Source organism: Malaya genurostris, chromosome 2 (assembly GCF_030247185.1).
Source record: "Malaya genurostris strain Urasoe2022 chromosome 2, Malgen_1.1, whole genome shotgun sequence".
Lineage (NCBI taxonomy): Eukaryota > Metazoa > Arthropoda > Insecta > Diptera > Culicidae > Malaya > Malaya genurostris.
The window spans coordinates 29590644-29606418 of record NC_080571.1 but is presented as its reverse complement, the minus strand read 5'-3'; the positions used below and the strand labels follow the sequence as shown (position 1 = coordinate 29606418).

The window sequence follows — 15775 nt, the reverse complement described above, 5'->3', positions numbered from 1 at the left end:
CGATACCACTTTGCACAGTATCGATCCTAAAAAATCGATACTTTAGGCTTAAGTATCGATACCTTGAAGTATCGCAGTACCGATACCCATCCCAGCAAATGACATTTGCTCATACGGCTATTCGAAAAATTAATCGAGAACTTTTGATGAATTTTGTTAAGCGCACTTCCATTCATCGGTATTCTGGACGATTTTTGAGTTGGTTTTCTCATAGACATTGGGGTTTACTGAAGTCACGAACTGAGATTGTTCACATTGCCGAGTCCTGCGAAATGTATTCTGCTCTGTCATAAATCTTCATCTTTGAGTTGTGAAAATTTGGAAAGCTTGATGCGACACGCACAAGACTGCAACGTTTCTTAACTGAATTTTACTAAGTTCCTCCCGTAACAGCTCTCAAACTGTTTTTTTTTTTTGAAGCCATATTCCAATCTAGACTCAACGCCACTGAGCTACAATCTGGGCACTTTCGAACCTGATCTTTTACTACATCTGTTAAATGCTAACTAAAAAGTCAGTCAAAACTATTAGTTGAAAATTAATCTGTGTTCTTTCGAGGTTTCTCAAATGAAAATGAACGTCGACCTACTTTCTGAAATCGTTGTTTAAAAACTACAAATGATCTCGAAGTTTGTAAATAAATACTACTGCGTACAACAATAAATAAAACTAAACTTAAATTATACTGCACAAGCCAATCGAAACTCGTAAGAAATCTAGGTGAAAATAAATCTAGTGCAGACTCATTCCACAGTCAGTCGGTTTCCTCATACCCTAAATTGAGTTAAAATTTAAATGTAAACCAATCATTGAGATAACTACAAAACAAAGTAAGAGAGACATGACATTAGTGAATAGTTTCTGGAGCAAATCTAGCTACAAGAAGAGAGGACAACGGAAACCGGTACACCGAACAGACAAAACGGAGACAGAGAGAGAGTGAGGTTTAGTTAGATGATGAACCTTTGTCCGTTGGTGAACCGAGCGTCAAGCTGCTCAAACTCGAGCTTAGATTGTACGGTCGGGGAGATGGCGGCATCGGGGAGTTTTCCTCCATCGGCAGACAGGTTTCGACCATTGCTTCCAGACAGTTGACGAACAGTTCCGACGATTCCACCATCATGTTGTACTGAAACGAATTGAATCGAACAATTTAACCGGCGAAAATGCAGGAAACTTTTCATCGTTCTCATACCTTAGTGAATGGTCCAGCGAAACGCCACAAACCGCCGAAACCACAACTTTGCAGGAAGTGCAATGGCTGCTGTGAAGCATCCTCACTCGCCAACATGTTCTGGATGATGCTCTGAACGGACGCCAGCACGATCTGATCAGTTGACACTGACAGCACGTTGTTTACTTTCTGGTCGAGCAGTGAGTGTCTGACGAATAAACAACAACTATTGTAGCTGGAACAACCATTTGTGCTGAATCGTTATACTTACATGACCGGAAACACTTTAGGGAAAACAACCGATCCCTCGGCCAGATACTGATAGAGAACCCGCGTCTCGGCTTCATCGGTGGTATACTTAACCAGTGTTGCCAATACCGTCAGTACCAGTGCCTGGGTAGACGAATCCGGTAGAACTTCCGGATCTAGCAGCACGTTCGATTCGTTCGATACTGAAGAACGAGATCCACGTTCCTGTTTGGGAAAGGAAGATTAGAGAGTGATTAGCAAGGGTTTGCGAGCGCCGTAATCCAAACACGAGTGTGACAGTGCTTCGCTCCAGCACCGAGCAAGAACTGTCGTTTGTGCTAAAATGCTAAATAAGAGAAGAGTTGTAAAATACAAAATTTACTCATCGTTCTTCAAAGTTAACACACCTACAGTACACACACACAAAAATCTACGTAAAGCAAATGTGGACACACACACAGAGGTGTAAGAAGTACCAAAGTAGGCAGGTGGTGATAAAACGGTGAAAATTTAACAACGTGATTCGAGCAAAACGTGACTTATTTCATAGGTGGAAGCTACACTCCGGGTGAGGAAGTTAAGAGACAGAGAGAGAGAGAGACACAGAAAGAAACAGGCAGAGTGAGAGGCAAAGAGAAAATGGCATGGTGATACCTTCTGCCCATTGGCGGGTTTTCCCTGCCGTTCCCGGGGTGTAGGAACCGAGAACGAACGTTGCGTCTTGAAGAGTAACCGGGCCGTGTTTGAGCATTTGTCCTGTTGAAATGCGTTCATTGTTCGTTGACGGAAAGGAAGGAATTCACAACATAAAAGTAGGGAAAGGTAGGAACGCACATATCACCGAACGGTGGAACAGAACGGAAATTAACGTGGAAAGAAAGGTGCATGCATGTGGTAAGTTGTTTATGGTAAGTGTCAATTTTGATTTTTTTTTATCAAACAGAGTTAATTGTTTGGTGTGCGATTACAGCAAGTAGTAGAAAACATGCACGCCGAATGGCAGAGTTTCGTAATGTCCGAGTTTTGAAGTGAATTGGAAGTTAAGTTTTCGAAACGAGTTGATGTAATTTAATCGAAAGACAAACACAATGACGAATAAAAGAAAAACATTCATTTTCGAAAAACAAATCGGGAACAGTTGGAATGGTTTCATGGTGAGAATGACGACATTGAAGAGGTTGACATAGTTGCAATATTGTTGATAATCCCACACAGACAAGCATCATCATCGGGAACAGGAACGAGAGAAAAATGGGGAAGAAATGAGAAATTAACTGATGGAACATAAGTTGGTGATACGATTGAACAAAAACTAACTAGTTATCTCACGTTCCGAGAACTGAAAAGTTCTAGTCTTGTTTTCCGTTTTAGAATAGTTATAATTAGACTGATAAGGTATTACATTGGTAAGATTGATAAACAGGACCGTTTCAAATGCGTCAAGCGATAAACGAACAAAATGCTGGAAAATTTAACACTACCAAACGTAGATTTTCGCTTTTTTTTAATGGGATACGTGACTTTTGTATTTGTGCACTCATCGTCCCTTTCGGTTCTCCTTCCGGTATTCGAATTAAAGCGAAAAGTTGAGTAAAATAATAGTGTGTGCGAATAACGGACTTGCAATAGGCGTGTAAGAACTTCAGTCACAGGGATTCAGATCAAAGTGACGTTTGAAAGCGAATAAAAAAAAACAACAGTTCACGCGTTTTTTTTTTTGAGAACGGCCAATAAGCCACCTGTCCACTTTCGAAAGAAATTGCAAGTGAGCTATGAAAGGTAGAGTATTAAATTTAACACCAGACGAAAGAGAAAACTTTTCTCTGCCGTTTACTGTTATGACTTACTCTCAGCGAGTGCCGAGTCATTCGAAATTACTCTTCAAAGTGAATGTTGACGGATGGCTTATTGGCCGTTCTCAAAAAAAAGTGGGTTTTTGCTTTTTGTCTTGTTCTAGAGAGAACCTTGTTTTGAAGAAGCTGCGATGTTGGTGCGGCGAAAAGTAATAAAACGATTGATCACTGGCCAGAAATTGACCGAAAGTATTAGTTCAAAGCCGGACAGAAATAAAAATTCGACACCCAGCCTAGTACAGTGAAGAGTGTGGCAAAAAAAAACAGTCATAGTTGAACAACGCAAAAGCAGTTTTCTCTGCTACTGCTTGATGAACCTTCACGAAAAAACTTTAGTTTATTAATTTATTTATTTTAGTTGAAATTTAAAAGTCGAGCAGTTACTTTTTATCGAGTAGTTAAATTGAACTCAAAACCGAGGCTCATTTCAAAGTTTGACAGATGGAAAGATATTTCTCGGTTGATTTTCCAGAAGGCCGTAACAGCAAGTGACAGTTTCTCTTTGTTTACTTTCTCTTCTATTAATTACCAAGCGGTTTACACGTTTATCACTTAACTCTTTGCATAGAATGATGCTCGAAACGTTCGACTTCCAAACAGAACTGTGAAATCCAAGAAAATCTTTTTAGATCACATCACAATAATCGAAAGAGAGAGTGAACAAAGAAAAACTGTCACTTGCTGTTACGGCCTTCTGGAAAATCAACCGAGATTTGCGTTTATTTTGCACTGAAAATAAAATGTTATTAAATGGTATTGTATTTTTCATTGTCAACTAGAAAAGATTGCGATGCGATAAGATAGCGAGACAAAATGCCGCAAAGATAGCGAAACTGTCATTCGCAGGGATGCCAGGTCATTTTTTCAAAAATCTGTGATCAAGCCAAAAATCTGTGCCCGTCTCACTACCAACACGCTCTGTACCTTTTTCCTCAACCGCTCTGTACTTTTTGGGGCTAAACTGTGCTCGATATAAAAATCTGTGATTTATTCCAGAATATGTGAACATTTTCAGAAATCTGAGTCATTTTTAAAATCTGTGCAGAAAATAGAAAATCTGTGAACCTGGCATCCCTGGTCATTCGCATCGATTCAACCTCTTCCCCTTCGAAACCAGAAGCCAGAAAAAATATTTTTTTAAATACACCGTTACAAATGACAAATTTCTATTAGCAGAATAATTATTAAGTAAACTTCATTCATAATGAATTCATTTTGATAATGCGCATCGGCTACAACTTGCACGGATTTTTTTAGCGTGTTCTATTTATTTGACATAATGGTTATTTTGTGCTTAGTATAAAAAGTTCAGAATTCAGCTTTTGAATTCAGTTCCGGAATCCAATTCATTTGTTGGTGGAAGGTCTTTTCCACAATTCCAGTTCCAAGCGAAATCAGCTTTCCTCATTGTTTGCAATAGTTGAAGTACACTTAATTTTTTAGCTATTCGTGGATATCTCACACAATTGAATATTTAAACGTAAATTGTTGATCATATTGCTGATGGCATGGAGAAAGAATTGTGCCATTGCGTTTAATATTACTCGAAATATTTACGATTAAGTTCTACCCATTCTTCTACAGGACGAATTTTGAAAAGGCGTCCCATAGTAAAGAAATACGTATTCACGTCAAAAGAGAACTGCACGTCGTGATGGGGACTTTTCACAAAAAGCAGCAATAACAGACCTTATGCGTGATCTACAACCACAAACGCTCAGGCCACCCTTTCATTTGCTTTTCGGACTTCGTGGAGAGCAGTTGCCTTCTTAACCAGCAGCAACAGCAACTCAAAACTCGATTCAAATTTTTTTTTGATTTAGGACTTCAACTTCAGAGTTCTAAAGATCGTCAAAAGGTGAGATAACTAAAGACTGTCCCAGAAAGTATGGACGCAACCAAAAACCGCTGCCCTTTCGCAATGGTTCAGAATCTGTCAATTTTTATGGCTGCGTCCTGTTGTTTACACTCTTCTCTAACCACTTGTGCAGTTGTTTATTCGTTTTCATTAGTTTGTTTCGAAATGCGTAGACTTAAGCAGAACAACGTCGAAAAATTGTGTACAAATGCAGTGCGCAGAACGCGGACTGTCACTGAGAAAGATAACAAAAATGGAAGGAGTAGGTGAAAAAGCCGTGCGAAATGCAATTCAGGAAGTTTGTTGAGGATAAACCTAAAACGGGTTGAAAAAAGGTCCTGCTATCCCAAGTAACAATTCGAATGCCTAATGGTTTTGATTGTAATTTATAGGAGTTTTGTAATTGATTTTTCAATCACTACCTGTTTTATGGCGACTATAATAAATGTCTCTTTTGACAAGTAATATCATAGTTTTTAAAGCTTCTATAACACTTTTTACCCAGACTAACAACTGGACTACAAATAAAACAATGTGTATTAGAATAAAACCATGCAAACACTCTAAATACTGCTTTCAAACATTTTCTTTAAAACATTATTGTCAGTTAAATTCTTTCATAAATCTAGTTTTGTGTGTATGCGTGTTCATTGGATGACAGTTCACTCAGAGCAAATTTGAGGGTTCTAAAGTATATTTATGACACATTTGTTGTGGGCTATTTGATTTATTGCTTCTTGGGTTAAGCGTAATTTGCATTAAAGAAAATTTCATGGCTGCCATTATGATGTCCTATACCGTAGCATTTATTGACATCAAATATACTTCGAAATGCAAAAACGAATAAAAATGATGGGCTTTAATGATTCATTTTCAGAACGTATACACAAGTTTTAATGCCACGGAATAGTTTTATACAAAAATGACGAAGAATCACAAAAAATAATTTTTAAAAATCATGGAGATTTTCGCAAAAACTGCATTTATTTCAAGGCGATTAGCAATAATTCTTATTTTCATCGAAACATTCACGATAAAAATAAAAGCGCATGAAGTTTTCACGTTCGGAAAAAAAAAACCTCAAACTTGTAAATAAAATCTAATATATTCTTACTGGTTGCATTGTCACACACATGTCACACACATGGTTGCAGACATGTCACACACATAGCCATTAATAATATTATCAAAACGACTATTTATTCATAGCGGAATTCATTCCTTCCGAATAATTTAAATGTTGATCGTAAAGCTGGTTTCAAAATTTTCTTGAATTTGGAGTTTTAAAGCAGGTTTATGCTAATTCTTCACTTTGATTTATAAACCTTATGAAGAATGGTCCACTTGGCAGGAACATGTTCTTATAGAGGTTTTCAGTAGGCTTTCGTGGAGTTTAAAGTTTTAATGCAAGATTTATTATGTAGCATTGAAGACAGCTACAAGTATTTATTAATATTAAAATTGTTACTTGGGATCCCTCAGTTCAAGCAAAAGAAGGCGGTTTCAGTTCGGGATGTGGCCAAAAAAGTGGGCACTTCGAAGTCAAATGTTCTTCGTGCTAAAGAAAGTTTGAATCTTCGAACCTATAAGAAGCAGAAACAACCAAAACGTATTTAGAAACAAGAAGCATCGATCAGGGTTCGAATCGAGGGTTCGAAAGCTGTACAATACGATTCTTGCTGGAAATTTGAACTGCATAGTCATGGACGACGAAACCTACGTGAAATCGATTACAAATCCTTGCCGGGACCACAATACTATAAGGTGCGAGAAGGGCAAGTGTTAAACCAGTCTGAGACATCGATTGAAGTCGAAAAATTTGGTAAGAAAGCTATGGTCTGGCAAGCAATTTGTAGCTGCGGTAAGATTTCGAAACCCTTCATCACCACTGCTTCAATGAATAGCGAAATATACATCAAGGAATGTTTACAAAAACGACTTCTACCCATGATTCGAAACCACAAGGATCTTCTGGTTAGATCTTGCTTCTTGCCACTACTCGAAATCAACGGTAGAATGGTATACTACCAAAAATGTCACTTTCGTCCCAAAAGACATGAATCCACCAAATTGCCCACAACTTCGACCTATTGAGGAACTTAATGAGGAACGTTCGCAAGAAGGTGCGCCAGCTAGTCTGCAATGGCTAAGTAGCCAATGTTGAGAATAATATTATGTTGTTGTAGTCTAATATTATCAGTATATCGAATAAAATTTGAATATCTAACACTTGTTAATTATTTACAGCGAAATCAAAGTGCGTCCATACTTTCTGGGACAGTCTTTAAGTGCTCACATGTTCCTATCTCATATCTCCCCGTGTGTATATGATGACATTTGGTCAATATTACGGTCTCGATTGAGTGCTACAGCCTTCTGCGTTAGTAGCGGAATGAGAGGGTGTGAATTGGTTTGTATGTAATAATTCATTTGAAACGCTAAAATGATTGAAAATCTAGTCACAGATAAGAGATATATAGCCTCGAACAAAATTTGTAAAGTAAATGTAGCTCCCAAAATAGTGTCTCATGTGAATGCGGCACCCAAAATAACACCTCGATCGCGGTGACATCTGCAATTATTCGTCTAGCTTAGAGAGTAAATTTTACACACAGTTCATATGCGAGCCTGTATACCTATTTTCTATAATCTAGTATTTTGCCTTGACGTATTAATTCTGAAGTGTGTTAAACTTCATAATGTAACTTTTAATTGTCAACTAGTTTTCATAAAAACCGTCTGCAGCATTCCCTAATTTAAAGCAAAATACGTATTATGAGCAAGTATTTTAAGCAGAATTGTATATAGAAAAATATTCAGAAGTGTGCAATATCATACTATGTTCCAAGGGTGTAATTGGCTGGTTCAGAAGACTGAAGGTTTGGAAGGTTCCGATACGGTAAGCAATGAAACATTGAATGCAAACTCGAGTATTGGGGTTATTGTTAATGTTAAAATGTCATTCACTGTCATACACACAGGATTTCAACTTCAGAAATCCGGAACAAAATTCATGGTATGAATTTTAGATCTGGATTCTGGAACTAATTGATTGTGTTCACCTCCGAGCCTGAATTTTAAAATTGACTTCTGAACAAAAATTGAATTCCTCAGTTCAGTTTCAAAATTCTTAAATTCAGTTACAGAAATCATTCCCGTAATTCAGAAAACGGCATGCTGGAATTAAATTCGGAACTTGGATTCTGGAACTAGATTTTAGATCTGAATTCAGTTCCGTGAAAATGAACCGATTTTAACAAGCCTCGCTTGAAAACTACTATTGAATTGTGGATCAAGTTCGAAGATTAAATAATAAAAAATCAAATCACTTCCGGTTCCAGAAATATAATGGTATAAGTCTCGTAAGCGACAAAACGCGTTGTTTTTATTCATTGCTCAATTTTCTCTGAGACGACTAAACCAATTTTAACAAGCTGAGGCTCGTTTGAAAACTATTATTGAATTGTGGATCGAGAACGAATTTCGATAAACTTGATTTAATGTTATATGTGACGTAACCGACAAAACTCAATGTTTTCCAATGCAATAAAATTCTCGGAGATGAAAGAATCGATTTCGAAAGACTTAGACTCGTTTAAAAGTTACCATTAGGTTATTTGATTAGATCACAATACTCGTACTAATGGCTGGGGATGGAAATGTTTTAATGAGATCATTTAAATGGCAGGAGAACAGCATTATCACACCATTAGGTGAATTAAGAAGAGTTTTGTTCACTGAATTTTAACAGAACAGGTGGATACACTTCTTTTTTATGTTTCATACTTCAAAAACAAACAAATTTGAACATTGAAAAAGTCACTTGCACACAAATACAAACGACGTGGTGTTAGAATTTTTGTAATCTATATCACGTCAGATCTACGATTTTTCTCTCCGCTAATCTCTTGGTTTAGAACCACTAGTTTCTATAGCGGACCTTACACTGAAAATCATTTCTACCTATTTTCTGAGGAGAAATCACTGATTGTCGAGCTCTGCTACCCACATTATCGAAATGACGGAATGAGCAATGAATTCGTACTCGACTGCATGATTTTTTAGTGCTCGATCGGTTCAGTGCTCGAATTTTCACCTGAGTTGGCTGCTCGATCAACCTGATTGACAGTGACATTATAAATGTCATTGAATATTCGCTCATTTTATGAATGTGTAAGTGACGAATTTAGACGAATTAAGCCATTTGACTACACTCCAGCTAGAGGAATGGATGATGCTGACTAAAGTAGGCCGTTTTGTCAATTTCCAGCGAATTTCAACAGTTTATGTTGGGATTCTAAGAAGAACTGGTTATTTACTAGTTCTGTATATCCGAAAAACATGAAGATTTAAATTTGTATATTCAGTTCTATAATGTTTTCGTTTAAAAATTAACTGAAAATCAGCACGAAAACGTTCAACGAATTGACAATTCAGTCCGCATCTTCTCACTCAATTCCGAATCAACCGGTTGTAGGCGAAATTCATTCGAAATCGGTTGTTGCACTGGAGTTGGAATTGATTCGGGATTCCACATGGAATTCCGAATGAAAATTTCTCGCCAATTCGGAATTGATTTGGAATCCATTAGCGGAACTTACACGAGTCATTAAAAATGTCATTACTAAAAAATAATATCATTTTAATGAACGTGTGATGGTGCACTAATGACGAGATTTCTAACAAATTTGAAATAACAGATCGGCTGAAAAGTTCGTATCGTTTCTATGAGAGGGTGCCACTAGAATTAAATCCATACCATTTTCAGTTAGTACCAACCTTCAAAAGATACGTGTATAAATTTGACAGCTGTCTGATTATTAGTTTGTGAGATATTGCATTTTGAGTGAAGCTACTTTTGTTATTGTAAAAAAAAATGGAAAAAAAGGAATTTCGTGTGTTGATGAAACACTACTTTTTGATGAAAAAAAGTGCCGCCGATACCAAAAAATGGCTTGATGAGTGTTATCCAGATTCTGCACCGGGCGAAGCAACAATTCGTAAGTGGTTTGCAAACTTTCGTACTGGTCATATGAGCACCGAAGACGATGAACGCAGTGGACGTCCAAAAGAGGCTGTTACCGATGAAAACGTGAAAAAAATCCACAAAATGATTTTCAATGATCGTAAAGTGAAGTTTATCGAGATAGCTGACACCCTAAAAATATCAAAGGAACGTGTTGGACATATTATTCACGAATATTTGGATATGAGAAAGCTTTGTGCAAAATGGGTGCCGCGTGAACTCACAATCGATCAAAAACAACAACGAATTGATGATTGAAAACCATGCTGAAATTGAACGAATTGCTCCCTCATCCACCGTATTCTCCAGATTTGGCCCTCAGTAACTTTTTCCTGTTCTCAGACCCCAAGAGAATGCTCGCTGGTAAAAAATTTAGAAGCAATGAAGAAGTAATCGCTGAAACTGAGGCCTATTTTGAGGCAAAGGACAAATCGTACTACAAAAATGGTATCGAAAAGTTGGAAGATCGCTATAATCGCTGTATCGCCTCTGATGGCAATTATGTTGAATAATAAAAACGAATTTTGGCAAAAAAATGTGTGTTTCTATTAAACGATACGAGCTTTTCAGCCGAACTGTTACATCATTACTTAGTCATCATTTAAAATGACATTTTTAATGCTCGTGTAAGGGCCGCTATTCGGATCTGATAATGTGGGTATAAGCTACCCAAAATTAGGCCGTTATCTACTCAAACTTTGAGTTGATCGGTAAAAATCGGTAGCGTGCTTTGTTATGGCATAACACTTGTACTAAACGTACATTTACTCAAATATTGAGGTCATCGCTCGTTACCCGAAATTAGGGAGATGCACTTTAGTTGATTTTGAGTATGTTTTGACCCAAAATTAGGTAGCGGCTGGTAAGAGTGTACACTATCATTAAAAGTGTAATTATTGAAAAGTAATGTCATTGGTAATGAACGTGTAAGGATTGGCATATTGTCGCAAAACTGAAATGTAGAGGCGCTGATTGTTTAGAGATGATACTTTCAGCAAGAGCTGTCAAATCGGTAGGAAAATTTCTAATTACTCCACTTTTCAACGATTTATTCTGAAACCGGGCAAATTCATCTTACAAATCATAGTAAAAGGTGGTAATTTTGATCTTAGTTCATTGTGCGAAATCTACCGTTTATTCAGAATAGAGCATTAAACTTGGTTTGATACCATTTTTCAAATTCCTGAAAATAACATATAAAGTATCCAAAATAAATAGTACTCGATCGCTATACATTCTAGTACTCGAGAAATCAACATTACACTGGTTTCTGTTTAATAAAATGTTGATCCGAAAAAAACCTAACCTTACCCAATTTCACACATTTCTGAAGATTTTTCATGTTTAATCGTAGTTTACACTAAAAAAAAGTAGTAGTAATCACTTTGAAATCGATTTTCTTCTACTCCGAATGTTATTTTATTGCTGATATCTATTTGTACTATTAAATAAACGATAAAATGTTGCCAATCACTACTGGCGATATGAAAATTTCCGAAAGAATCCTCGTTTTCTTGATTCCATTTTTCATTGGCAGGTGTCGCTACCGGTAAATCAGCTTTGCGACAATGTGTCAATAGTAATGAAGAATTCTCCTTACAAATTTTGAATCTCATTATTAAAAATTTTCGTGTAAGGGCCGCTTATAAAAATTATACTGAAAGGTGAGTGCTATCTGTCCAAAAGTAAGTTATATTCACCCAACTGTTGATTTATATCAACTCAATTTCAGGTTGAATGTGGTTCACTTAATTTTAGTTTACTGAACAAGGCTCTCGCTGTTGGGTGGCGTTGCTCTTTGTGTTTTGAACGCAATGGAAAGGGCGAATGAAAGAAAGGTACGAAACAACTCATAATTAAGTAAGCTAAATCGAATAGTAAGTACTTTTTAATTCGTGTTTGTAGTCCAAATTTGATTTTCCACCAATCAATAGTTACTTCCCGCTTGCATGTGCCGGGCAGATTCCCCCCAGACGCCTGACAGTGTCTGCCAGAAGGTTTTACCGGAATTCTGGTAGAATTCCGGCAAGAGTCTGGCAACAATGCAACAACCGTTGGCTGTCGGAATTTCTCACTAGCGGATTATTTTGTTTGAGTTACACCACAAATCAAATAAACATAGATTTCCAACTGTACGGTGACACTAACAGCACCTCTAGTGAGAAACGGGTGTACTTTTTCCATTTGCTACGGTGGTTGCGTTAAATGCGCAGGCAACTTTATGCATGCATTTTAGGAGCATTTACGCACCCATTCTCCAGCATACGGCGCTTTTGGTGTCACGGGTTGTTCACCTACATTACCATTACACTGGGAAATCTATAGTCCAATCCACGTGCGAATGTGGCTGTTCTCAGCAGTTGAAAGGTTAATACTAGTGTGAGTATGTCGAAATAACCCAGTGAATTTTGTCGAGCCGCATCGTGCCAATTATCGAAGACATATATGCAATAAAAAACACTGCAATGCCAAGAGAACAGTTGAGAAAGACATAAAATCGGTCATGAAACTCTATATCACGTAATGGAACTGTCTTCTACTTGGTTCATTAGTTCATAGCTTACGAAATTCTATATGCATTTTTCGCAGTGTATGATTATGAGTCAAAAATGTTTTACCTCAGTGTAAAATTAAACCCACAACAAACTTTGACTTCGGCTCGCACACATTCTAATTTCGTATATGAATAGATCTGCGCACTCTGCATCGGTGTGAGTAACAGAGACGTCAAATTGCTCAATGTTTATTTGATTTAGGTATTGTTACATGCTTCGACATCTTAACTCGAATAATAAACGCATTAGTTACTCAAAAAATTGAGTTATGGATCAGAAAGCTTGTACGATGTCCGATCAGTTTCGTTGGGTATTAAACGTATGCCAGGGGATTGTTTCACTCATCACCACGTAACTCTGACTATGAGTTGCTAGACGATACTTCAAGGATACCACCAAAAATTATGCGAAAGGTTCCTAAATTAATTAATGGTAAGAATTATCAAGAGGGATGCAACGCGAAAATAGTTCATTATTGATGCAAATTGGAACATTGGAATGGAAAGAGAGTAAGAGAGAGATAGAGTGAGTTCAAAAACAGAGATTTCGGGGTAGACAAACATTGCCAATTGTTGTGAAAGGGCGTGTGTAGAGCAGGAACTTGTGATAATGTAAAAAAAGTACAGTAAGGAACAAGAGATTAATTCTTGCAAGATAATCGAGAGAAAAATGTTTAATTTGCATTGCTGGTTGCGAGCTAATTTCTGCAGATAGTTTCCTTACTTTGATCGATGAAATGTCTTGCAAACAGTCGACGATGAAGTTATTCGCATCATCGTCGTTTTCAATCTCTTCGATAGACTGTGCCGGACTAGTACTGTTAGTAGCGCTACTGTGGGCCGTATTGATCGTTAGCGTACTGTTGGTAGTGGTGATACTTGTATGAGTAGTGGTCAGGTTGGTAGTGGTGGTGGTGGTGGTGGTAGTGGTGATAGTGGCGGCATTTCCACTACCACAGGTTTGACCGAACCCAGTGGAGAGGGGAGTGGGAGAGATGCTGGTACCCGAGTAAACGTGAGCCTGTTTCAGGGTCAACAGTTTGGCAATGTTCGGATTGGCCAATTGATGATTGACCGGTTCCGACGAAGAACGGCGATTGCGGAAATCGCTCCGATGGTAGGCGCCACCGAGCTGACCACTGCCGGTGGTGTTGTTTGAGTTGTTGGTAATCGTGTTGTTGTTGTTATTGGTAGTGGTAGTGGTGGAGGTGCTCGTGTTATACGCAGAGGGCGTACTACTACTCATATTTGTATTAGTACAGGCATGTGACACAAACGTGGAATGACTTATCATACCCAGATGCGGATTATGGGTTAAATCTAAACTTCGCCAGGATTTTCCTCTGATAGCCGGGTCCTAGATTAGGAAACGTTGGGATGCATACAAAATGGGTTCCGTAAATAATTTTGAAGTAGGAAAATTCAAGTTAAATGCTACTACTCTTAGTGGGTGAGTAATAAGTTTGACGGGTTGATTTACCAAATTAGACAAGTTCGAACTCAGCTTACAACAGACCATGGGAAAACCATCAAAGGTCAAAAGATGCTTCCTTGTGAGATTCAATTTTGTTTTTCGTTTGGTAAATCAACCAAGTCAAATTGTGTATCGGGAATAAAATCATTTCTTTGTACACATTCTTTAATTAGCTTGTGTGAAGATGAGATAAAATAAGAAAGAAACATCAATAAAACGTTTAGAAATCATATTCTCTTGCGAATTTACTTCCAGTGACACTAAACATCTAAGATGGAACCAAACTGAACTGGTGAAGGAAAATGAAGTGACGATTGAACATTGTTGATAATACCAAGGAAATTAGGTGAAATGGGTTAAACGTACCATCGTGATGCCAGGTATGAGAGTATGTAGCGAATGACTAAAAACCAAACAACATATTCTACCTGTTCGGATAACAACAAAACAAAAAACCCTGACTAAATACCCTACGTCAATGTATCCAACAATAATACTCTACACAGGAAGGGAGCATGAACAACTGTTTTCTGTGAGAAATCGAATTAATAATCAAACTTGGAACTTTAGTCAAAACGAACTGCGCATCGCTCTACCTCCGTCGGAGGTACGCTACTACCAGTAGCTATACCACACGACCCTGCTTACCTGGTGCGGTTGAACTTTGTGCGATTGTCGAGCGAACTGGATCGCCGATTGGTCCAGCATATCCCAGGATTTCTGCCGGCGTACATTCTGGTTGCCAGCTGTTCCACTGTGCGAACCAGCAGCGCCTCCCGTTGCCAACGGATCACCACCGGTTCCGGAGTCCACGGTTCCGCCGGTTTCCACTGGCCAGCGCGGTAGTGTGTGTTTCACGTGACAGCGCGACCGGACCTCTTCCGATAGGCAAACCAGTGCTGTGAATGATAGAGAGAAGTTCCAAATTATTGTAGACTAGCCTGAAGAAATATCCAATTCTACGTGATTTATTTTCAGAAAAAATCAATCGAATCAAATGGAAAATTTTTCTTTTCGAATTTCGACCGAGTTCCAGTTCATACAAAAACATCATTCGATCGGAATGCAGAATGGAAGTTCTTACATTCAATCGAAATATTCCGATTCGATCGAAATGCACAATGCAGGTTACTAAACTGATGCACAATATTTCAAAGGTTTTGTGTTTATTTGCCCTTAAACCGAAACGCTTCTTGAAAATATGTAGGGTAACAGAGGTATTTTGGCCCACTTTAGGATTGATTTTATTTTGGCCCACTTTATAAAAATATCCACCAAATATTGTAATATCTTTAAAAACCCCTTCCGCAATAGGTAATTTAATGTGATTAGCTTCAAATTGATGCAAAATGAGTTACTTAACATCGATAAAATCCGATGAAATCGATAAAGTTTGTTAGGTGGGCCAAAATATATTAAGTGACCAAAATACCTCTGTTACCCTATATCTTGAAAATTTCTGCTGATATATTCTGCTTGCTTAACATTTTCTATTTCAATTTCTTCAAATGATTCCCTTGTGTTGATTTTCTTCATACTGCCGATGAGAATATTAGACATCACTACTACTTCTTATCATTCTTTGTT

The 15775-nt window shown here is 37.8% G+C and overlaps 1 protein-coding gene across 6 annotated transcripts in view; it reads right to left on the bottom strand.

The window, feature by feature from the left end:
* The window catches only part of LOC131432443 (neurofibromin), a 45823-nt gene that overhangs the window by 9203 nt on the left and 20845 nt on the right, over positions 1–15775 (bottom strand). For 3 of the 6 annotated variants that reach the window (XM_058598725.1, XM_058598727.1, XM_058598728.1), the window contains exons 5-10: positions 14837–15087; positions 13439–14071; positions 2078–2179; positions 1446–1648; positions 1196–1382; positions 964–1129 (exon numbers count right to left, since the gene is read on the bottom strand). In XM_058598725.1, the coding sequence (XP_058454708.1) occupies positions 964–1129; positions 1196–1382; positions 1446–1648; positions 2078–2179; positions 13439–14071; positions 14837–15087 (1542 nt within the window). The remainder of the gene's footprint in view (positions 1–963; positions 1130–1195; positions 1383–1445; positions 1649–2077; positions 2180–13438; positions 14072–14836; positions 15088–15775) is intronic. The other 3 variants (XM_058598729.1, XM_058598730.1, XM_058598731.1) reach the window with 3 other exon arrangements.